Source organism: Moschus berezovskii, chromosome 20, assembly GCF_049115385.1.
Source record: "Moschus berezovskii isolate FMDL1 chromosome 20, NW_MosBer_1.0, whole genome shotgun sequence".
Classification (NCBI taxonomy): domain Eukaryota; kingdom Metazoa; phylum Chordata; class Mammalia; order Artiodactyla; family Moschidae; genus Moschus; species Moschus berezovskii.
The window spans coordinates 32,046,525-32,069,216 of NC_142479.1; the positions used below are offsets into that span (position 1 = coordinate 32,046,525).

The 22,692-nt window shown below is 47.2% G+C and overlaps 2 protein-coding genes across 2 annotated transcripts; both read right to left on the reverse strand.

Moving 5' to 3' along the window:
• Window positions 1-258: 258 nt before the first annotated feature.
• Window positions 259-3,834, reverse strand: ALDOC (aldolase, fructose-bisphosphate C). Its single transcript, XM_055395997.2, has 9 exons — window positions 3,699-3,834; window positions 2,555-2,676; window positions 2,254-2,465; window positions 2,086-2,140; window positions 1,831-1,991; window positions 1,626-1,709; window positions 1,218-1,392; window positions 886-1,085; window positions 259-756 (listed from the first exon to the last, which is right to left on the reverse strand). The coding sequence occupies exons 2-9, from the start codon at window positions 2,664-2,666 to the stop codon at window positions 661-663; spliced, it is 1,095 nt and encodes a 364-aa protein (XP_055251972.1). The 5' UTR covers window positions 2,667-2,676; window positions 3,699-3,834; the 3' UTR covers window positions 259-660.
• Window positions 3,835-4,463: 629 nt separating this feature from the next.
• Window positions 4,464-22,597, reverse strand: SPAG5 (sperm associated antigen 5). Its single transcript, XM_055401965.2, has 24 exons — window positions 22,477-22,597; window positions 22,114-22,233; window positions 17,793-18,883; window positions 17,516-17,690; window positions 12,877-12,951; window positions 12,398-12,490; window positions 12,168-12,302; window positions 11,839-11,958; window positions 11,633-11,725; window positions 11,417-11,530; window positions 11,005-11,098; window positions 10,707-10,854; window positions 10,525-10,627; window positions 10,193-10,326; window positions 9,641-9,779; window positions 6,899-7,010; window positions 6,645-6,731; window positions 6,261-6,381; window positions 6,030-6,141; window positions 5,559-5,639; window positions 5,243-5,398; window positions 5,088-5,162; window positions 4,877-4,957; window positions 4,464-4,653 (listed from the first exon to the last, which is right to left on the reverse strand). The coding sequence occupies exons 1-24, from the start codon at window positions 22,519-22,521 to the stop codon at window positions 4,582-4,584; spliced, it is 3,576 nt and encodes a 1,191-aa protein (XP_055257940.2). The 5' UTR covers window positions 22,522-22,597; the 3' UTR covers window positions 4,464-4,581.
• Window positions 22,598-22,692: the final 95 nt, after the last annotated feature.

The following is a 22,692-nucleotide window of genomic DNA, read 5'->3' on the forward strand; positions in this document are numbered from 1 at the left end:
CAGCTGCAGTCAAGCACCTCTGAAGTGGCAATTCCTGAAAGACTCACAGCCCTCCATACCTCCTCGCTCCAGCCTCAGACATCAACAAGAGCCTGAGCAGAGAATGGTGACTAGATGTGCCCCTCCCCCTAAACTTAATGCCCAGTAAAACAAAATCGACCCTTTCCACCTCCACAGTCCAAGATGGCTCAGAGACACTACAGAGATCAGAAACTGGGAGGTGAAATTATATATGTAAAAAATGCAGACAAAGTAGCATGTTTTGCTACCATTTATTTGCTATGTGGTATGTACACAAAGCATGAGTCAGCTCTGCCGCCCTACCCTCTGACCCCAGGAAAGAGGGCGGGCAAGGAGAGCCTAAGGAGAAGCAATCCCATCATGGGAAAATTGTGGGGGGTTGCAGAGGCTGGGGGGAGACCCAGGCATCCTGCTCTGACTTCTAGCAAGTTCTCCTACCCTCAGTCATGAGGGCTCCCTATCCTCCCATCCAATGGTCCCAGGTGCAGCAATCTGAGAGGGGAGGGGAGAAGAACAAAGGAAGACAACTCAGTGCTGGATGGAGGCATCTCTGCTCTGCATGGCTACTTGGCCCTGGCCATAACTACAGGCAAAATTGGGTCAGGTGGTTGGGCCAAGGGCTGTGGTGTGGAGGGGTACTCAGTAGGCGTGGTTGGCAATGTAGAGGGACTGCACTGCCGCTCCACCATCTTCTCCGCTGCCTTCATACTTGCCCTGGGCTGCAAGCCCGTTCACCTGCAAAAGGAGGGAAGTAAGCAGGCTGACCCAGTCCACAGGTTCCTGACCCAGTCCAGGCTAGAGCCTCGGGGCTGCCGCCTGCCTAGCTACACCCCACCTCGCCACCCACCACCTTTAGCTCCCAACCTCAGCCCGCTTGATGAACTCCTCAGTGGCGGCCCCAGCATTGTCCTGTTGCCCTCGCCAGGCATTGAGTGCAGAGGCCTGCAGGGCACGCCCATAGGAGAAGGTGAGGGCCCACGGCCGGGGAAGGGGGCATCGGTTGATAGCATTGAGGTTGAGAGATGCCTCTTCTTCACTCTGACCCCCAGACAGGAAGGTCACTCCTAGGACAGAGAAGCGGAGACAAACCGATTGATTGCTCCTTATTTTTCCAGGGTAAGGAACTTCTGGAGGCCACAAGAAGAACCTGAGAATGGGTCTTAGGGATAGGAACAGCTTTGGAATCAGGGTGGTACCTGGTACAGCCGGGGGCACAGTGCGACGCAGGGCAGTGACAGTTGCCATGGCGATCTCCTCTGGGCTATACTTAATGGGGCAGGCATGGCCAGGGGTCACCATGTTGGGCTTGAGCAGGGTGCCCTCCAGGTACACGTGATGGTCACTCAGGGCCTTGTACACAGCAGCCAGGACCTGGGATCAGAGGAGGTTGACTAAGGTTCTGGGCCCCTGCCATTATGTTCCCTGCCTAGGGGTAAGTGGGTATGACTATGAGACTGGATACAGGTCAGACTCACAGGTATGTTCTGGGGTCAAGTAAAAATGTGCTTGAGGAAAGTGCCCGCATCTGAGCCAGGGATTGTGGAGCACAGGGTCCCTGTCAGGTTCTCCCTGTGGTGTATGTCTGTGCCCAGGTGCGGACTCACCTTCTCTGTAACGTACTGGCAACGTTTGAGGTCATGGTCTCCATCAGGCAGAATCTCAGGTTCCACAATAGGCACAATCCCATTCTGCAGGTAAGAGCAGAGTAGCTGAGGAGGGGCAGGAGGTAGGATGAAAGAAAGCCATGTAACCCTCTCGCCACCAGGCACAGAACACCCATCTGACCACCTCACACACACATAGGCACACCTGCTGGCAGATGCTGGCATAGCGGGCCAGCACATTGGCATTCTCCAGAATGGCAAGTGCTGAGGGTGTGCGCTCACTGATTTTCAGCACGCAGCGCCACTTGGCGAAGTCAGCGCCATCCTTCTTGTACTGGGCACAGCGCTCCGAGAGCCCATCCAGCCCTGTAGGTAGAGTGCCAACCTCATTATTCTGTTCCTCTTTGCCAGCAGCAGCCACCCAACAACTCTGTGGTCCTGAAGCCTACCCCTCCTATACCTTGAGTGGTGGTTTCTCCATCAGTTCCAGCTAGAGGCACCACACCCTTGTCAACCTGAAGGGGAAAAACAGGCACAGAACTGAACCCAGGCAGGACCCTGTTTGTCACCCCGCACACGCACACACCTATTTCCATGTTCAGCCCCCATCTAGGGCCAGTGGCTGCACCTTGATGCCCACGACAATCCCCTTATCCTGGATGGTGCGGACAAAGGGGACACCATTATCATCTTTCTGATAGAGTGTCTCATGGAAGAAGATGACACCGCCGATGCACTTCTTCACACGGTCATCGGCACTGAACAGAACCTGGCGGTACAGCCGGCGGTTCTCCTCAGTGTTCTCCACCCCGATTTGGCTCAGTCGCTTGGCCATGCTGCCTGGGGAGGGGCAAACAAAGTAGGGTGGCAAGGTCATCCCCAAGCTCCTTGGCCACCTCTTCCCCACCTGACCGCAGGGCCCCACCTACCTACAGACTCATCTGCGGCCAGAATGCCTTTGCCTGGGGCCACAATCCGCAGGGCAATATCAGACAACTCCTTTTTCTGCTCAGCAGAAAGGGCTGGGTACGAATGGGGCATGGTGACAGTTCTGTGGAATGGAGACAGGTATAAATGCTAGAGCCCACCCATCCTACCTCCTCTGCTTCCTCTCCTGTCCATGTGGGTCAAATGGCCTTTTCCTTCCACCCCAACAAGCAACGGTTGGGAACAGAGCGGCAGTCCTTGGCGCAAGTCCTGGACATCAACATGGCACCAGTCTCTCGGGCAGCTAACAGGCTCGGGGGCCCCAGTTCCCACATCTCCTTTTGTCCCTGACGGGCACCCTTCCCAGCCCCAGGGTGGGGGTGGGGAGGTGAACAGCCCCAAAGCTACAGGTCTTCTTATGAAACTACTGCCTCAATAAAGATGCCAGTCTTTCTTTCACTGAATTTGGCCCCTTCTTCAGGTAGGCAAAAGCCCTGGTCATTCCAATTTCCCTTCTCTCATCCTCACTCAGCAGGGCCCCGAGGGAAGGGGCACTTACTTCCGAGGCTTCAGAATGAGGCAAAAGTACCCATCATCCCTCTTCCCTCAGCTTCTGGAGGAAAAGGGTGGGGGTAGGGAGTAGCAGTGGTTAAAAAAAACAAAACAAAAAACGACGGGCACAGGCTTCCATAACCTCTTCTCCATTCCTTAACGGGAATGGGAGCAGAGGCTCTGGATTGAAAGGGAGGAAGAGATACAGGATAAAGAGGGAGGAGACCTATGTGGAGATGATGGTGAGACAGGCTAACTAGTCAGGGAGACTAGCTCAGGGGGACCGTGAAGGCAGGAGAACTGGAGAGGGAACTCAGCCTAGGAGAGGAAGCAGGCTGAGGTTAAAACGGTTTGGGTGGAAGAGGTTAACACCAAGGAAAAGTCCAAGGAAAGCCGGCAGAGGAAGATTTGGAATCGGAAAAGCTGCATCAGAGTTAAAAGGAAGGGGTGCTGTGGGAGAAGCTGAGCCGTGGAGTGGACAGAAAGGAGAGAGTCGAGAACGCAAATCCAGTGCCCCGCAGGAGCAGGGCAAGGATGGCAGAGGGAAGAGTCAGGGAGAGGAAGCGGAGATGCTGAGCAACTCCCGGGGCTCACCTGTCCGCAGCGAGGTAGCTGCGCAGCCACAGGAACAGCTCGCGTTCAGATCCGCGACAGCTGCGGCTCCAGCCCCGGCTTCTGTAAATGAGGCTGCGGCTGCCGCAGAGCTACGTGACTCCCCCCGGAGGGCGGGGCCTCCCCCTCCCCGCCCTGGCCACGCCCCTCCCCCGGAATGGAGTGCGCGGCGAGGCCACGCCCACTGAGGCGGGGCGATGAGGTGGAGTGACTGACTGACGGGATCTCGGAAGTGGTTGTAGACTGTCCTCGCGGACAGAGCCCAGACAACAGGGGAAAGGCCACCTTGGCAGGAAATGGCCTTGTTCTGATTCCTACCACGGTGGCCTTGTGCAGAGGACTGTGCTGGCTGTTGGGGATGAATCCTGGTCTGGTGAAGGAGAGTCACCGTAAACAATTACCATAGATAGGGTAGGTGGAACACAGGCAGCAACAGTGTGCGAGTCCAGGGCAGAGGGTTCTGTCCTCACCCCCTTATTTACCACGGCTACCCCAGAGGGGGATGGAGAAGGTAAGAGAATGAAGCCTTGTCTGTTTCCCACCAGGCAGTGAGCCAGGGAACAAGTAGTCCAGTGCCCAGAGTATTTGAGGAAGCAAGAAAAGGAGTCAGGAGCTGGCTGTGGCTCTGGATGCATTGGGAGGGGTGTGTGGAGGCAGGGAGCCCAGGCAAAAGGACCAAGCTGCCTCCCCCTGAGCTCATCTACCCACCTCCCACCCAAGAAATAAGATTCAGTGAGCCTGAAGAAATACATTAAATATACTTTATTTTATAAACAGAGCTGGCTCTAAGCCAATTGGTCCTGATGTTGGGGTAAGGGAGTGTTGCAGGTAAAAAGGGGTGAAACAGACTCCAGCTTTCAGTTTCTTAGCTCAGAAATTGCAGCAATCCCTGTAGCTCCTTGCAACCCTTCACGACATCTGGGATGGACAGCAGAGTCTGGGAAGAGATTCAGAAAAGGCAGTTCAGGGTCACAGGCCAGGAAGCACCAGGCCTAAGAAGCACCCTCTTAGAGGGGAGAAAATGGAAGCCACAGAGAAGCCCACAACAGTGAATCAGGGCCCAGCTCTCAGCACAGACTGGGAACCAGAGCTAGGCTCATCAGTACCCCCAGCCAGGCCTTATGCCAAGTACCTAAGTTGCATCAATGCCCTCCCTCTACCTCGTAAATATGCTGAACAGTGTCATCTAGTTTCTTTAACTCCTCATCAGAGCGCCGCAGATTCTCTTCCAGGATGTTTCTCTAAAAAGCAAATAGACTGCATAAGTTCTATCCTTAAAAGAATGACATAGCTTGTGGTGAAAGGTAAACATGGCAGGGAACTTGCTAGGGGAGATGGGAAACAGCCCTGGAATGGCATGGCAATCCTTACGTGGCTCTGGAACTTGACTGTGAGTTTTGCCTTCTCATTTTTCATCTCCAGGAACATCACCCTCAGTTTGTCCACCTATAGATAGGTACAGATGAGTAGGGGCACAGCCTAAGGTTCCCACCAGTTGCTCAGCTCTTTGATTAACTCTGAGTCACCTCCTGGGAGAGCCACACTTTCTCCTGGATCCAGTTCGTGTCCATGGGCTGACAGTCGGGGTTCTGCTGGCCTGCCAGGGTCTCTTGGAGCACTTTAGTCTCTGTCTCTGCACGCCGAAGGGAGCGGGTAAGTTGGGTCACCTCCTCTCTCAGCCTCTGGGGATGAGAATGGAGAGGTATCTAGTAGTGCTCAAAGGTCCTCTCCATCCTTAGCCAATGTGGTGAGCAAGGGTAGACCAGGGGACCCAATTCCCACATCTGGGACCCTAGCTACAGTGACACAGAAGGCAGAGGCCAGGCATCATGACGAACGTACTATGAGCTCGCCGCTCTTGTCTATCTGCTCCAGGATCTTCTCATTCTGCTGCTGTATCACTTCCTGGAGTTCCTTTTCATTCTGTGAGAGAAAAGGAGGTGAGAAGGCAGTGGGAGAGCAGGGTTCTTTGCAGCCCTTGCCAAGAGATAAGATTTCATGCCTGACTCATGCTCAGTCCAGGTGATACCAATTACCAACACTCCAATTCCTCCTCTAGGGCTAGGTCAGGCCAGGCACATTTCCCTGTAGAGAGAGCTCTGCTGGAGTTCCTGACTTCTAGGTCAGCCTGGAAGATGGGTCAGCCTATAGCTGGTTCCCAAATATGTGAATTGTCTGACCCCAGGAAAGGCAAAACTAGGGCAATGATTGGAAAATCCCCACCACCCAGATTCCTGGAGAGACAGCAGCTCCCAGTGGGCCCGCACAGCTGTCCCAGTTCTTCATGGCTTCACTTCCAGGCCCCTCCTCCACCTTGTAGCGCAAGCACAAGGTCTGGTTCAGCTTCTCTATGTCTGCTTCCTTTGCCTTCTGGGCTTCCTGATGCTGTTCTTCCTGGGCCTGCAGCTGAGCCTGCAAGTCACATCTAAGGGAGGGAAGAATTCAGTATTATTCTTGCCCCCCATCAGGGGCTGGCTGGGCCCTTGACATTAAGGGGCTGCTCACATGACCTGCCCTCTCTCACTAAGACTGCACTCCACTTACATCTTTCGCTGCAGAGTCCTGACAGCCTCTTCTTTAGACTCCTGCAGCAGGGAACACAGGCTCTGAAGTTCCAGAGTCTTAGTACCCATTTCTGTCAGGCTCTTCTCGATGCCTGGGGTTTCTGAAAGAGAAAGTACTAGATAAGAGGCAAAGCCCTTTAGCTCTGGAAGGAAGGAGTACATAGCCATCACTTCTTCCACTCTTATCCATGTTCCCCACCCATAGGATTTGAATATCCGGAACATTACCGATCCCCCAAAGGCAGAACTGAAATAAGCCCAAATAGAATTGAGGTTTTTAGAGCAAAGCACTTCTCACTGCTTTAGTCTTTATCATCACAACCAGATCTAGAAATGAGGCAGGATCCCTGGAGCCCATCCTAACCTGTAGGCTGAAGGGAAACTGTTGATGCTACTCTGGTGAAAGCACTCTTGTCACTTCCAAGCAAGGGCACAGGAGTGAATTCTGGGTCTGAAACAAAAACCAACCACGGCAGAGGGCCCCTCTGGTGACCCCGTCAAGGATCTGCCACCACAGAAACCAGGGAGAGACAGGGTCTGTTGGCAGCATCTTCAACAGCTGAAGATAACAGGAGCAGGGTCCCAACTTTCCCACCCTTCAATTCCAGGGCCTTTAACCTTCATCTGCCTCTGCCGTCTGGGTACTTCCCAAGAAGGTGCTGTCACTGGGCTGAGGGTGTTCCTGGGAAAGAGCACTGGCTGTGCTTATCGGGAGGGTCTCTGGTTCAGCCTGAGGGCAAAGGAGAAAATACGTCAGCTGCTTTTCGGGATTAATGAGTTCCCTGAACTTACAGGTGCTCACTAGCCATCTCCGTGGGAATGCTGTTCTATCACCTCTCTTCTCTATCTTCAACTTTTCCATTAGTTCCTCTCCCTGAACTTCTCTCACTAGAACAAGAATGTTTTTTAAAAAGCCTTCTTTTTACCTTAAGTACCCTTTTAGCTACTGCCTTTTCTCCTTCCCTTCAATTTAAAAAAAAGAAAGAAAAGCCTACATTTCTTGTCTAAAATTCTCACCATCTATGGAATCCCTGGCCCACTACACACAGGATTCTGCCCCACCATGCCACCGTTACTGTAACACCAATGGCAACCTCATTATTTCATGTTCCAAGGGCATCCGTACTTTCAAATGCAGTGGACTCCTTTCAGATCTTATTTTACCTGACCTATGTAATAACCAATGACCATGTTCTATTAGAAATTTCATTTTCTTAGCTTTTGTGACGTGACTCTGCTTCACAGGTAGGACTCATACCTTTCTGGTTATTTCTTCTCTCTGTGAGGAGGTCTGTCTTTAACTGTGGGCTCCTTTTGGTTCATACTTGATCCCCTTTACACTCTAATCCATTCCCCACATGGCTTCACCTCAGAAGCTCCACAGAAACATCCACTTCTACATTGATGACCCTTCAATCTGTCTCTCTCAATTGGACTTTTTCCCAATCTCCTGGTCCAAAGGCTCAACTGCCTGTGAAAAATCTACCAGATTGCTCCACGGTTCACCTGAAATTTACTATGTATAAAGCTGAGCTAACCATTTTTCCTGTCCAACCCCACCAAAAATCTGTTCCTCCACTTGTAATTTAAGATCCCAGAACAGGGGGGCAGCAAATTACAGCCTGCGGTTTAAATCTGGCCTGCCACCTGTCTTTGTAAATAAAGTTTTATTGAAACATTGCCACATCCATTTATTTACATACTCTCTATGGCTGCTTCTGAGCTACAAAGGCAAAGTTGAGTAGTTGAGACAGAGATCACATACCTCACAAAGCTGAAAATATTTATCATATTGCACATTACAGGAAAAGTCTGCCAACCTCAGTTCTAGAGAGTGTTGCCATCTTTCCAGCAAAAAAGATCATCATTCACTCTTTCACCTTACTCCTATATCAAACTGGTCACCATATTCTATTACCTTCTGTTGTTATGTAATTGCTAAGTCATGTCCGATTCTTTTATGACCCCATAGACTGTTGCCCTCCAGGCTCCACTGTCTATGGGATTTCTCAGGTAATAATACAGGAGTGGATTGCCTATTTCCTTCTCCAGGGGATCTTCCCAACCCAAGGATCTAAACCACGTCTCCTGCATTGCAGGCAGATTCTTTACTGCTGAGCCACCAGAGAAGTCCTCTATTACCTTTACTTCCTAAATATGTACTGAATTCATTCAATCCATCCCCTCCTCCATATCCCATCTATAATCGCCATTAGTTCAAGCCTTCAAAAATCTGGCCTCCTGCCTACTTCTCCAGCCTCTTCCCCTTGTCATCCCTGCCCCGCATAGCTTCTATAATCCACTCATAAAGGACTACTTCCCAGGCCCCAAACTCACCACATTCCATATGAGCAGAGCCTTGGCCTTATTCACCTGGTTAATCCCAGCACCTAACCCAGGTCTTGTCACAGAGTAGACACTACAAAAAGTACCCCTAATGCCTCTATGACTTTCATATGCTGTTCCCTCTGCCTGGTGGGCCTTCCTGTATATCCACCCCTGTTCTACAAACTTCTAACCTACCTTCTATCACAATCACAAGTCAAAATGATAAATTTACATCTGTCTGTCTTCCCAAGACTAGATTTCTGTGCTTATCACACGCTGGGGAATGGGGTCAGCTCATAAGCAATTTGATTTCAGGATTCTGGCTCTGCCCTTAACTGTTGAAGAAGCTAATTAACTCTGCAGTCTGAAAGATATCCACCATTTACTCTGCGGTGTGCACTGTGGGGAAGCCAAAGAAGCAATGCTAAACTTCTGCTTGCTATAAACACAGTCTAGCTGAAGAGACCAAACATCCAAGGAAAATTAATACAAGTGCAAAAGGAGAGTAAGCTCATGAGAAATATAGCAGGAGATCACTGAGTCCACTGATGTTTGGGAACATTTAAAAGAAGGTGAACCAGGGAGGATTTTAATAGGAAGGAAAAGACATTTCCAGTTTGAAGATCTCTAGCGAATGAACATGGTAACAGCCTGCATCCTGGTAAGAATGGAAATGAGATGTGTGTGTAGTGTGTAAAGTCTAGTGGGAGTAGAGTTCCTAATAGAAAAGAAGGAGACAGACGACAGGCTGAAGATATCCTGTAGGCAACTGAAAGTCACTGAAGGTCACAGAGATGGAACAGTAGTTTAGGAAGACCATTCTATACAATAAAGATACAACTGGAAAAACCCTCAGTAAACCAGGATTAGAGGGGAACTTCCTCAACGTGCATCTTTTCAGCATTGTAGGGGAAGTTCTAGCTAATGCAGTAAGAAAGGGAATAGAAGGTTTACAGACAGGGAAGGAAGAAATAAAACTGTCTTTATTTGAAGATATGATTGTAAGGAAGAGAAGGAAACCCCATATCCTACCTTCTCCTTTAGTTTCGTCTGTAGGAAGAGGGTCAGGCTATGGAGTTGCTCCGTCAGCACCCCCAGCTCTTGGGAATACTGGCGCATCTTCTCTAGGTCTTGCTGCTGTGTTTCTGCTACGATGCTGGCTAGTTTAACCCTGAAATAAGGAAGTACATAAGGAAGTTTAGCCTTGAATAAGGAAGGGCTTCCCATAAAGCTCCATGGTAAAGAATCCTCCTGCAATGCAGGAGAGGCAGGTTCAATCCCTGGGTCGGGAAATCCCCTGGACAGAGGAGCCTAGCGGACTACCATCCATGGGGTCAAAAAGAATCAGACACAACTTAGCAACTAAACAACAATAAGAAAGGAACAGAGAAAATAGCCAAACACCTTCAGATGGTAACCTTCTCTGCCAACACCTCCCCAAACGCCCCCACAGAGCTGCATTCAAAGCGAGAAACAAGAGGCTCTCAGACCCTGGTACAATTCCCTTCTTGGAGACTTCCACTTCCAGAAGTGGGCCTGGGAAAGAAGTCCTCAGGGGGAAGCACAGAGAGGTAGAGATCTTACTTCAGGTTCTCCACGGTGTCCTTGAGGCCCTCACACTGCATGCTGCGCTCCCGGAGCACTTCCAGCGTGGTTTTCAACTGATACTCAACCTGTCCCAGCTCCAGGTGAGCAACCTGATTCTCCTGTTCAGCAAACTGGGGAGACAAGAGAAAGAAGGAAGGCAAGGAGTGGGGGCGGGGGGTGCAGGGTGGGGAAATGCATCCAAGTGGGACACTTTACAGAGTCCTGGGATCAGAGGCTTCTTCCAGTCCACAGTCTCAAACCTCACATTGGTACCATCAGGGAAGAGTCACACTCCTGCCAGCCCCCCTGCCCCAGGCTACCTTTCTTACCTCCAGGGTCTCCTTCAGGTCCTGCACCTCCTTGGAGAGGACCGCCTGTTGCTGCTGCAGCTTTGCCTGCACGTGTTTTAGCGCCATTTCTTCCTTTTGCCATCTGCCAGAGACCTTATGTGAGATTCCACTGGTCCCCTGTTCTGGGTGCTTACCGCCACCACAGCCCAAGAGGAACTCACTGAGCAGCCTGCTCCTCGCTGCTCTGGGTGAGCTGGCAGAGCAACTCATCCTTCGTGGCCAGGTCCTGGGTACAGTGGGCATGCTGACTCTGTAGCACTTTTAACTGACTCTCTGTGCTGGCCAGAATCTGCAGCTGAGCCCGGAGATCTAGGCCAAAAGGATCCTAATGACGACATGTGGTCAGCAGGCCCAAACCTCCCCACACCTCTGCTCCAAAACAAGTGCTCTAGAGCAGCTGGTTGCTCCGCTGCCACACCCCAAGCCTTAGCAGGGTACAACTGCTTGACCCAGGCACACCTGCTGCCAGGCGACTGTTTTCCAACTCTAGTCGTTCTAACTGGCTTTTGCAGTCCTCTAAATGGGAAGAGACTTGTTCCAGCTCCCTGGAAACCTAGGAGAAAAAGATAGTTTTCTTCCCACAGTTCCTCCTGGATCAGGAATCCCAAGACTTAGTCCAGTTTTTCTTTCCAGGCAGGACAGCCAATCTCCTTGTTCACTGCAGCAAATAAGTCTAATCCTCAGGAAAAAGCAGAAACAGGAGAAAAGCTGATGAAGAAGGCATGGAAGGCCATCTAACAGCAAAGGGACTGGCTGGTCTCCAAACCCACAGATGGAAAGAAGACAGGTCAAGGGGAAGAGGCTCATTAGAAAGGCCTTCTGTGGAGAAGGAGGAGGAAACCAGGCCTAAGCAGTTCCCTCTCCTGTGTACCTGCTGCTTTTCCTCAATTGCAGCATCACGTTCCTGCAGGGTCTGCCGGCTCTTGGCTGTAAATTTCTCCGTGAGTTGTCGAAACCGGCTCAGCAGAGCTGTCCATGTTACATACTACCGGGGAAGGCAAATAGGTCAAGAGAGCACGCTTGAAAAAAGACTTCTAACAGGGCTGGCTGTGAGCAGAGGAGCAGTATAATGCCCGCCGATACTCACATCCAGTTGCATGGCTATCCAGTCCTGTTGCAAGGCTGAAGTAAGACTCGCTGTCTGCTGAGCCAACTCTTCTTGCTCAGTGTGAAGCCCTACCTACATGAGAAGGATTGCCAATGGAGGTGCCCCTTCCCATTGGATACAGGGAAGCACGACCCCCCTCCCAGTGTGTCAACATGGATCCCAAGAAAGAAGATGCCCTCAATTACCAGTTGGGTCTGGGTCTCCTTCAAAAGGCCTCTGAATTCCGCCATGGATGCCAGGTCCCATTGCAGTTGGCTGATGCGCTGGCTGGCGTGTGCACAGAAGACCTCTAGCACTGTCTCTGCCTGTTTAAATAAGAGGCTGTGAGGACATCGTGCACAGAAGGAAACAGCACAAAAAACCGTAACTACTCATCACACCAGTAGCTGAGTTCATTACTCCCCAGGGAAGGCAGTTCTCAGGCCACCCATCTGTGACTCTAGTCAATTTGTATTCCTGCAGGAACCTTAGGAAGAGACCTCTCTCATCCAGGAACCAAAGCCTGACACCTTACCGCATCCTTGCCTTTGAGGGCCAGTTCCTCTCTGTGCTTTGCCTCCTCCCTTTCTGCTTTGAGGCTCTGAAGCCTGGCCTTCAATTTCTTCAACACATCAAAACAGCAGGACACCAAGGTTTCCGCACGCCGAGTCTACAAGATAAGAATCAGATACTGTGTCTGGTTTCTTTCTTTGGCTGAATTTCAGTCCCACCACAGGCCTCTGCCTCCATCTTCATGCTGCTTACCTCCTGACTCAGAGCAGTCTTATCTTCATCTAAGTGCAGCAGAGACAGGTGAAGCAAGGATATCAGCTCTCTAGAGAGGAGCACCCATGATTGCTGTAGAGGGAGAGGAGGTTGAAGTGAAGTGAAGTGAAGTCGCTCAGTTGTGTCCGACTCTTTGCGACCCCATGGACTATAGCCTACCAGGCTCCCCTGCCCATGGGGATTCTCCAGGCAAGAATACTGGAGTGGGTTGCCATTTCCTTCTCCAGGAGAGGGAGAGGAGGTTAGGCTAGATCAAATAAAGTCATTAAGCAGGGAGTAAGCAGGGACACCGGAGGAAAGCCACTGGCCCCAATTTCAAGCTCCCAATCAGGAAGAGATGTCCTTAACAAAAGGAAACCTCCCTTCACTTCCACGTTTGAGTATTATCATCTGCTTACCAGTCCATTCTTGATCTTCACAGGAGACCCAGCAATGGTCTAAGGTCAGTCAACACTTACCATGACATTCCTGGCCTGCTGCAGAGCCTGTCCAACCTCCTGGTTCTCCTGAAGATGCTGAGGTTTCTTACCCATCTAGCCAGAGAAACAGGGTTGTTCCTTTTGCAGAAATGATATGCACTGCCAGCACCTTGTTCGCCCTCCCACCCACTGATATACAGGAGCCCTTCCCATTAAAAGCAGGAGCAAAGCTCACAGCTTGATGAAGCCAAACTAGAAAAAAATCCAGGGGTAGGTTAAAAACAAAATTACTTTTTTAATTAAAAGTAATCTAAAAATTACTTTAAAAAATATTTTTGGGAGCTTCCCTGGTGGCTCAGTGGTAATGAATCCACCTGCCAATGCAGGAGACATGGGTTTGATCCCTAATCCGGGAAGATACCACTTGTCACAGAGCAACAAAGCTCCTGTGCCACAACTATTGAACCTGTGCTCTGGAGTCTAGGGGCTGAAACTACTGAGCCCATGCATCACAACTACTGAAGCCCTCATGCCTAGAGCCTGTGCTCTGTAACAAGAGAAGCCACCGCAGTGAAAAGCCCATGCACCACAACTTGAGAGCAGCCCCTACTTGCTGCAACTAGAGAAAGCCCGTGTAGTAACGAAGACTCAGTCCAGCCAAAACTGAACAAATAAGTAAAATTTAAAATAACTTTCTCCTGATTATGTGTTAACTATAAAATTTTATAAATGGACAAGTGAACAGAATGGAAAAAGATTCATTATTAGTTTCACCACTGAGAGCCGGGATTCTCAACCAACAGTACAGCATTCACCACATGAGATTTCAACATACTTCCACACCAGATTTCCTTGCTGTAGGGATTAGCTGTAACTGATGAGTCTATTACCTCCCTCAGGTGTCAGGGTGAAAAAAGTTGTAGACTATGGATTTAGAAGGAAATTACCGTATTCAGTAAATTCTAAGATGACTGTCTTTTTACATTTTAACACCAATGACATTGGTATGCTTTTAAAATTGATAGTGTCTTAGATTTGATGAAAGACAGTAATGCTTAAGAAAAAACACAATTGGTTTTGAGATTGAGATATATAAATAAAATTGGGGTCCTGCTTTTCTTACTTAATTTTATTCACTAATGTCATTTAGCTCTGAGTTTATGTTCACTCTCCTCATTGAGAGCCTGAGACTAGGAAGTACTTCAGGAAGACCTATCAAAGTGGAGTATCACTCATTTTTAACTTCTGCTGATATTTTACTTCACCCCAAAACCTCTGAGAGGTGAACCATGATTTCCTTTTACCATGAACTTACATTAAACTTATTTTTCCATGCTATTAAAAACTCTTCAGGGCACCTCCCTGGCAGTCCAGTGGCTAGGACTCTGTGTTTTCACTGCAGGGAGTACAGTTTGATCCCTGGTCAGGGAACTAACATCTTGCATGCAGCAAGGCATGGCAAAAAACAAACAAAAACAAAAAAACTCCTCATGAACATATTTTTAAATAACTGTAGAATATCTACATCTTATGGATGTGCCATTATTTTCTTTTTCATGTTTTTAAAGTTATCATCTGTATGTGGAGTTTTTTCCCCCTTAGGATATACACATAGAAGTGGAGTTATTGGGTCAAAAAGTGTGAACTGCTTTAAGCAGCTTAAACTGCCCTTAGAAAGGCTGAACCCATTTAAAGGCATAATGTTCAAACAAGAGAAAAAAAAAATGCTTAAGTAATAATAATGTTAAGTATAACTTATAAAGCATTAAAAAAATGATTTAACGAATTTATGTCTTACTGATAATGGGACAATATTTATCAGCACTATCTATTTGCTATTTCGTCAGAAGAAAATAGCATTTCATGTGTAATTTGCATTTATCTGATTATCAAAAATAGTAACCTCAAATATTTATTTACCAGTCATCTTAATTTTCCTAATCTCTAAGGTCTGTGCACTATCTTAGAGCAGACGAAAATCTTGGTGTGCTATGTGAAGTAGATAACTGTAATCTCAAAGGCAGCAAAGCCACAGAGAAACTTCAAAGTTCCAAGAGAAAAGTGGGAAGCCTTCATTACCACTGCAAGACATACATCGCCTAGGGAAAAGCCTAGTGCTGGAGCAGCAGTGCTGAGTCACGACACTGCAGCAGTCTGGATATAAGGAAGCAGATCTCCTGGAGTCCATCACTCCCGGCCCCAGCAAAGCAGGCCTCCCTCCTACTGTGTTTTACGGTAAGGACATGGAGTGCCCCACTGAGCCCTGGAACAGGGCACGCATACTGCTTAGGGCTGGGCAGTCAGGCCAGTGATGAGATTAGCGTCAATGAGGCAGCCAAGCGGCAAAGACATGAAACTGTGATGGAGAATGGCTGAAGGTACTGTCATTTCCTCTCTTTGGTTCTGCTTCAGTGGTCTCTCAAAGGATTTGGCAAGCTTCAAGGTACAGACAGTCAACTTGGGGCAGGGGAGAACAAGGTCAAGGACCAGAGGAAAGGATACAAAAATAAGAAAACACAGGAGAGAAACTGAGCAGCTAGAAGAATGATGAGCCTGTGGTTTCCAGGATTTCAGCAAAAGGTAAAGTCATTATTTGAGGATATTTTAAACCCAAAGAAGACTTTTGTTTGTTTGTTTTTTGCCAAGCTGAGTGGCTTGTGGGATCTCAGTTCCCCAACCAGGGACTGAAGCCCAGCCTTCAGCAGTGAGAGCACAGAGTCCTAACCACTGGACTGCCAGGGAATTTCTGAGACCATCTCTTCTTAGCAGCAGCCCCTATTATCTCAACAGCCATAATACGGAGGGTCTCAGTTCCTTCCCTGACACATTACCTTACATCCTCAACCTATGCTGTCACAGCAAGAATCCTCAAGGACGATGGTCTTTAACTGTTATCCTCTGATATCTCCTACAATAATTTTGAAAGATGGAGTACTCTGATGTTTAAATTGTTCAAAGGCTATAATTTCTATCACCTTATAAATGCTGACAGTTTGAAATAAAACTGTTACATCACCCTCAAATATACCCAATGGTATAAATATTACAAATACCATGATTTGATATCTGTTTGATATTTTTAAAAAATACACACACAAGCACTTTAACAGTCAGAAATTTTATATCATCCTTTTTTCTCCTTGAACCTCAATTTTTACTCCTCTCAGAATTTTATCCTAATATTTTTACACTTTAAATCAAGATCTCTGCAACAACAACAAAAGTTCACCTAAATTGAGATAAATTTAAAACATTTTCTAATTCCTCTGACTGTAAGACTTTACATGAAAAAACTCTTGGATGGACAAATATTTTCATCAGTTGTATATGAATCACTATTATAATTAAAATCATAAACATACCTAGTAAAATTTTACTGGAGATCATTCACTGATACTAATGAAATGGATAAACCAGCCCACCCCAGTTTGTGTCTGTGGATTACTATAATTTCTACTGTAAGACATAGTTCAACAACAATTCTATGCTTGATGAAAGTGAAAGAGGAGAGTGAAAAAGTTGCCGTAAACCTCAACATTCAGAAAACTAAGATCATGGCATCTGGTCCCATCACTTCATGGCAAATAGATGGGGAAACAATGGAAACAGTGACAGACTTTATTTTGGGGGGTTCCAAAGTCACTGAAGACGGTGACTGCAGTCATGAAATTAAAAGATGTTACTCCTTGGAAGGAAAGTTATGACCAACCTAGACAGCATATTGAAAAGCAGAAACATTACTTTACCAACAAAGGTCTGTCTAGTCAAGGCTATGGTTTTTCCAGTGGTCATGTATGGATGTGAGAGTTGAGAAAAGAAAGCTGAGCACAGAAGAATTGATGCTTTTGAACTGTGTTGTTGGAGAGGACTCTTGAGAGTCCCTTGGACTGCAAGGAGATCCAACCAGCCCATCCTAAAGGAGACCAGTCCTGGGTGCTCACTGGAAGGACTGATGTTGAAGCTGAAACTCCAATACTTTGGCCACCTGATGTGAAGAGTTGACTCATTTGAAAAGTGATGCTGGGAAAGATTGAAGGCAGGAGGAGAAGGGGACGACAGAGGATGAGATGGTTGGATGGCATCGACTCAATGGACATGAGTTTGGGTAAACTCCGGGAGTTGGTAACGGACAGGGCGGCCTGGCGTGCTGAAGTCCATGGGGTCACAAAGAAAAGGACACAGCTGAGCAACTGAACTGAACCGAACTGAAGCCTATTTTCCATTCTTATAGGTACAAGATTTATGTGAGGGAATTCCCTGGCGTTCCAGTGGTTACGACTCCAGGCTCCCAGTGCAGGGGGTATGGGTTCAAACCCTGGTCAGGGGAATAAGATTCCTCAAGATGCATGGCATGGCCAAAAAAAAAAAAAACCTGGCAACAGTGCATTTGGAAGATGAAGATCTAGAAAACAATTCCTTTAAAACTTCCCTTGCTGTTGATGTATGGCAGAAACCAAAGCAATATTGTAAAGCAATTAAAATAGATGATTAAAAATTTTTTCAATTAAAAAAAAAAACCACCTTCCTTGCTTACCTTCCCTTGGAAAATCTTGATGTATCCCAGGGGTATAGTGTGTACCCACAGCTCTAAGGGATCTTCTAGACCCTCAGCTTTCATACTTACTTTAGGGAAGAGGGCCCACTGAGATCCTCCACACTTCGCGAGGAACTATCTTACCTCACTGGGAAAGGTGTCAGTCTGTGTGCTGCTGTCCCGAACTTCGGGGTGAGGGCCGCTCTGCTGACTCTTCCAGTCCCGCAGCTGGCGGGAGAGAACCTCCAGGATGACGAGAGAATTCACCAGGTTATCTTCTAGGTCATGTCGAGACAAGGCAGTCAGATCTGGAGAACGGCTGTGGTGGGAAGAGAAGAACATGGGAAGAAGAGAGGGAGAGGGATGGGAGTGATGGATCCAGCAGATGAAGCCCCGGAGCACAGAGATCCAGGACGCTTACCCCCACAGGAGGCGCTCTGTCTCAGAGGCGCTGTCCTTGGTGCCCACCAGGCCTGTCTGGGATGTGTTTGTACTTCTTTCCTGTTGTGCTGGGGGAGTAAACCAAGTCCCCACCGAGCAAGTGGAGAAAGGGGTAGTGCCGATTGCAGCATTCTGAAATGCAGAGGGAAGGGATAAGCTCTGGCGGAGATTTTCTAGCATGACTGAGGTATTGACACCTTTTTCCAGCCAGGCCAGTGGTGACATCCAAGGCCCTACACCACAGCCAGGAATGCCACTGGAATCTTTTCCTGCTGACCCAGGAGCCACCTGTGATTCCATTTCTCCAGGATTTGGGCTTGGGCATGTGGATGGAATATCGTCTGTATTTGACACAAGTGCTTGATGTCCCAATTCAGCCTCCTCGGGGAGTGTAGGAAAGCGCATTTCCCTCTCCTCTGTAGCTCTGTGCTCTAAAATATCCCTTTCTGGGTCCACATGACTGACAGGACAATCTGCCGCTAAGGCAGTTGAAGGGGAAAGCCAGAGCAGGGAGGAAGACAACAAGGCGTTACTTTCAGAAGGAACCAAGTCCTCAGGCTCAGCCTCAGTGCTCCTGTCCTTCAGGCTTTTCTTGGAGCAGTGTAGCTGCTGCTCAGAACAGGGATTTGGTGGGGACTCCAAGAGCTGGGATAGAGGACCCTGAAATGTAGGTATCTCAGGCATACCAGGAACAGTTTCTGAAAAGCTGTCTTCCGTACAGAAGGCCACCCCCTTTCTCAGCAGATCTCCTGGCCTCAGAGGCTCATCTAGAGAGAAGCTGTTTCCCTCTGCCATGGTATCTAGACGGTCCGCAAGTGTAATGTCTTGCTGCTGCCTCCCTGGAGAAGGTACAAAGACCATGGTTTTAACCACATTGTTGTCCAGTGGGTCTACTCCTTTCTCACAGGTTTTGGGAGTAGAGTTGGTTTGGGGAATCAGATTTAGGGGCTGCTCATCTGATTCGTGTTGATAAGCTTCTAGCCCCTTTGAGGGATGGCCGAACTGTTCTGAAGGGGAGTCTGTCTTCTTAGCATTGACAAAATCTGGTGAAGATGAGTTGTTGCTGCCTTCCTGCCAAAGAAAACAAAAGCAGTTGACTAAGACAGTCAATTCTAGTTCTCAATATACAATTATGGGCTCGGGATACTGTCTGAACTCAGAAAAGGAAGAGTTCTCATTACCTTGGCCTAGGTAAGAACTTGGCTAAGCCTTGCTGCTTACTAAACAGACCCAGTAGAAAAGTTGGGAAGACATTCTGGGTCCTTCCAAGTGAACCAGGTTACAGTATAAACAAAGTTAAGATATTCTGTCCATGTCATGTGGAGATGGTAGCTTGAAAATGACCCTCCTCTTCTCCAATCCTAACTCCAACCTAATTCTAGGGCAGGAGGGATCCCTGGCTCAAGTTCTAGAGTTGGTATAAGATTTTCTTCTTTTTGGAACAGATGAGAAATTGGGGACTAGAATTAGAGAGCACTTGGCCCACAGAGATCCATGTATCCTTGGGAGAAAAGGCAACATTAACCTATGCTAGTGACTTAGTCTCCCTGGGTGCAAGCGCTGAGGTTATCCTGAACACATGAGTTGAAGCCATTCAGGGATTTGGTGGGGACTCCAAGAGCTCTGAAGAGCTCTAGACTTTGTAGCAGAGGAGAATGAAGGGCAGAAAGACTTCTTCCTGGTGCACCGATAAGGGACTGACAACCTCTCAGTTGGCGGTTCACACGGATAGAGACCACTGCACTTTCTACCACTTGCAGGACTGCTGGGTTTGAGATTCAATGAACAACAAAAGGAAAATATAAATATACTTACGTGGATCTAGTAGCCAGAAAAAGGACAAACTCTGAGATAGTTAAGAAAGGTAGACCCTACCAAAACACAGCTGATGGAAGAAAGAAATGACAATTTGCACCAAAAAAAATTTATGAATATATAAGAAAATCTGAGTACAACTCACACACACAAAGACACTACATAAATATTACTTGTATTTATTTATATTTAAATTATTTTCTTTGTTTTGTTTTGGCTGCATGGCAAGTGAGATATTAGTTCCCTTAACAAGGATCAAACTTGTACCCCTGCAGTGGAAGTGCAGCGTCCTAGACACTGGATCACCAGGGAATTCCCATGGAAATAATAAATATTACTTTTAAAGGAAAAATTTCAGTAATATGAATTGAAAGACGATGATCAGGCTTAAGACAGGAATTGCCGGCCCGAACAATCAAGTGGAAGAAAAACCTTTAAAGATACAAAGAAATGTAAATCTGAGGGAAAAGCTAAGAGAATTGGAAGATAAATCTAGTAAACCTAAAATGTGAATAAAAGAATCTCCAGGAGAAAAGAGAACACCCATTGGTGTGGCACTGATTAAGAAGTATTAGAAGAAAATTTCTCTGAGGTAAAGAAAGATTTGCGTTTGCAAATTAAAATAGCTCACCAAGCTCTAAGCAGAATTGATAGGAAATGAAAAAATTTCTAAACTACCAGAACAACAAGATATTTTAGAAGCTTTAGATATAAAGACTAATTTTGTATTTACAAAAAAGAGAAAAAAGAAAAAGAGTTAGACTCATATGAAATTTCTCATTTACAGCAGTGGATGACTCATAAGAATGACCTAAAAAAAAGGCTTCTGATATTCTAGCAGTGTCCTTGGGTATTGGTTACAATGATGTGTGCTTTACACAAACTTGTTGGGCTCCATGTTTTATGTACTTTCAAGTATTTTATTTCAAAATTCTAAGTTTTTATTTCAAAGTGCTTAAGAAAAAGTAGAAAATAAAGGGATGGCAAAGAGATATCAGGCAAAAACAAAGCGAGCAGAGGCAGCAATGATCAGTATCAGACAAGGTAGAATGTAAAGTTACAGCACTACTGTGACAAGACAAAATTAAAGCTATATGACAAAAAAGAAAATCAGTCTGCACTACATAGCCCAAAAGCTAAATACAAACCAAACACTTTTAGAAATGTAAAAATGCACCTTCAAGCTTTTGCTATGTTTATTAAGTTCCTATTTATTCCTTAAGGAGTAGACATTTGCAAATCATATATCTGAAAAGGGGTTAATATCCAGAATATATAAAGGACTCCTACAACTCAACAACAACAAAAATAATCCAATTTAAAAATGGGTAAAGGACTTAAATAGATATTTCTCCAAAGAAAATATATGAATGACAACTAAGCATATGAAAGTGTTAGTCACTCAGTTGTGTCCTACTCTTTAAGACCCCATAGACTGCAGTCTGCCAGGCTCCTCTGTCCATGGGATTCTCCAGGCAACAATACTGGAATGGGTTGCCATTTCCTTCTCCAAGCATATGAAGAGATGCTCAAAAACTTCCAGAAATGTCCAGGACCAGATCATTTCACAGGTTGAATTTTACCAATCATTCAAAGAAGACGTAATAACCATTTGTCTCAAGCTCCTCCAAAAAATTTAAAAGAACACTTCCTAACCCATTTTACAAGGCCAAAATTACACTGATACCAAATTTGAACAAGGACAACACAAAACTCAACAGATCTGGCAGACTGAAAAACCAGCAAGGACAGGGTAATTAACTATCTGCTTATGGATATAACAGAATGCGACATTCTTTGAATAGTAAATATGCTTTTTTTCATATGTTCATGGAACACTAAGAAAAAATTCACTCTATATTTGCCTAAAAAGACAACAGATTACAGTCTGATCATATGTAAGAAAATAAATTTAAAAGGTGACACAAAATGGCTTGTAAGCACTTGGAAATCAAGAATCCCTCCTAGATAACCCCAGGATTAAAGGTAAAAATCAAAAGAAAGTTATAAACTAGCTAAAAAGCATGACAAAGTATGACTGTAATATAAGAACACTTAGAAAATAATGAAAAAGAGATAACAACCCAATAGAAAAATAAGCAAATAATATAAATAAGCGTTTGACTACCTCTCCGAACGGATGGATATTGGCTCGTTATTGCAGCTGACTGATTTCTCCATAAGTGAGCCCTTATTAAGAGGAGACCACTAATCAAAGTGATAGTATTTCTGAGACGTTTGGATAAGACTGAACGGGGGAGGAGGTGATAAAAACTAACACCTAAATAGAGATGTGGGCTCTCAGTGGATTTCCTTTAACGACCCCAGGGCACCTCTCTGTTGGCCTCAATAGATGTAAATGGATGTCGCCTAGGTAGAAAACTTCATTATCGTTATTAATTACGTCCCAGCCCTGGCCCTCTGCTCCTCTGAGCTCTCGGCCTCGGCAAAGAGCCCAGTCGAGAGACTGGCCAGGCGAATCTCACCTGCAGCCCCAGTTTACACTGTGATGGGGTCGGCGAGTGTGGGGGCCCTTTTCCAGAGTTGGTGGGGGCGTCGGGCTGCAAGGCAAGTTCTCGAAGAGGCGTTCTCATAGCTGCTATTCCCTAAGAAAGACGAGACCATGAAAGTAAGCCTTGGCTCTGCCAACCCGCTCTCCTCCCTTCCTCACAAGCTCACGAGCAATAAACAAGAGTAGGCTCCAACCCCAGTGCTCCGAACATCAGGACCGGAAAACTCCACACGCCCCCCGCCTCAGGCTCGGCTCTGCTTTCCAAGACTGTCGGCACAGCCAGCGACCCCCGAAACCCCGGTCTAGGTCTCTCGCTCCATGAGGCCTTTCGGCTCACCTGCTGGGGCGAAGGCGACAGGCTGAGTTTTTTCACCCGCCACATCTTCAACACAGAACGCGGGGTAAACCCCTCCCACACGTAAGAGACGACGCCATGTCTACCCGCCGTCTTTATTTGAACCTGCTGCGCGCTTCCCGATTGGCTGCGACGCCTCGGTGCGTCAGGCAGGCGCGTCCGCTCCGGACTCGGGCCCGGCGGGCAGGGGCGGGGCTT

Excerpts from the sequence above, each read along its gene's own strand:
- ALDOC (XM_055395997.2), bottom strand. The coding sequence starts at position 2,666 with ATGCCCCATTCGTACCCAGCCCTTTCTGCTGAGCAGAAAAAGGAGTTG. Across the intron at positions 2,466-2,554 it reads GGCCGCAGATGAGTCTGTAG|GCAGCATGGCCAAGCGACTG; the intron begins GTAGGTGGGGCC and ends GCCCCTCCCCAG. Across the intron at positions 2,141-2,253 it reads GGATTGTCGTGGGCATCAAG|GTTGACAAGGGTGTGGTGCC; the intron begins GTGCAGCCACTG and ends TTTCCCCTTCAG.
- SPAG5 (XM_055401965.2), bottom strand. The coding sequence starts at position 22,521 with ATGTGGCGGGTGAAAAAACTCAGCCTGTCGCCTTCGCCCCAGCAG. Across the intron at positions 12,952-17,515 it reads CTGACACCTTTCCCAGTGAG|ATGGGTAAGAAACCTCAGCA; the intron begins GTAAGATAGTTC and ends TTCTCTGGCTAG. Across the intron at positions 12,491-12,876 it reads AGCAGGCCAGGAATGTCATG|CAATCATGGGTGCTCCTCTC; the intron begins GTAAGTGTTGAC and ends CTCCCTCTACAG.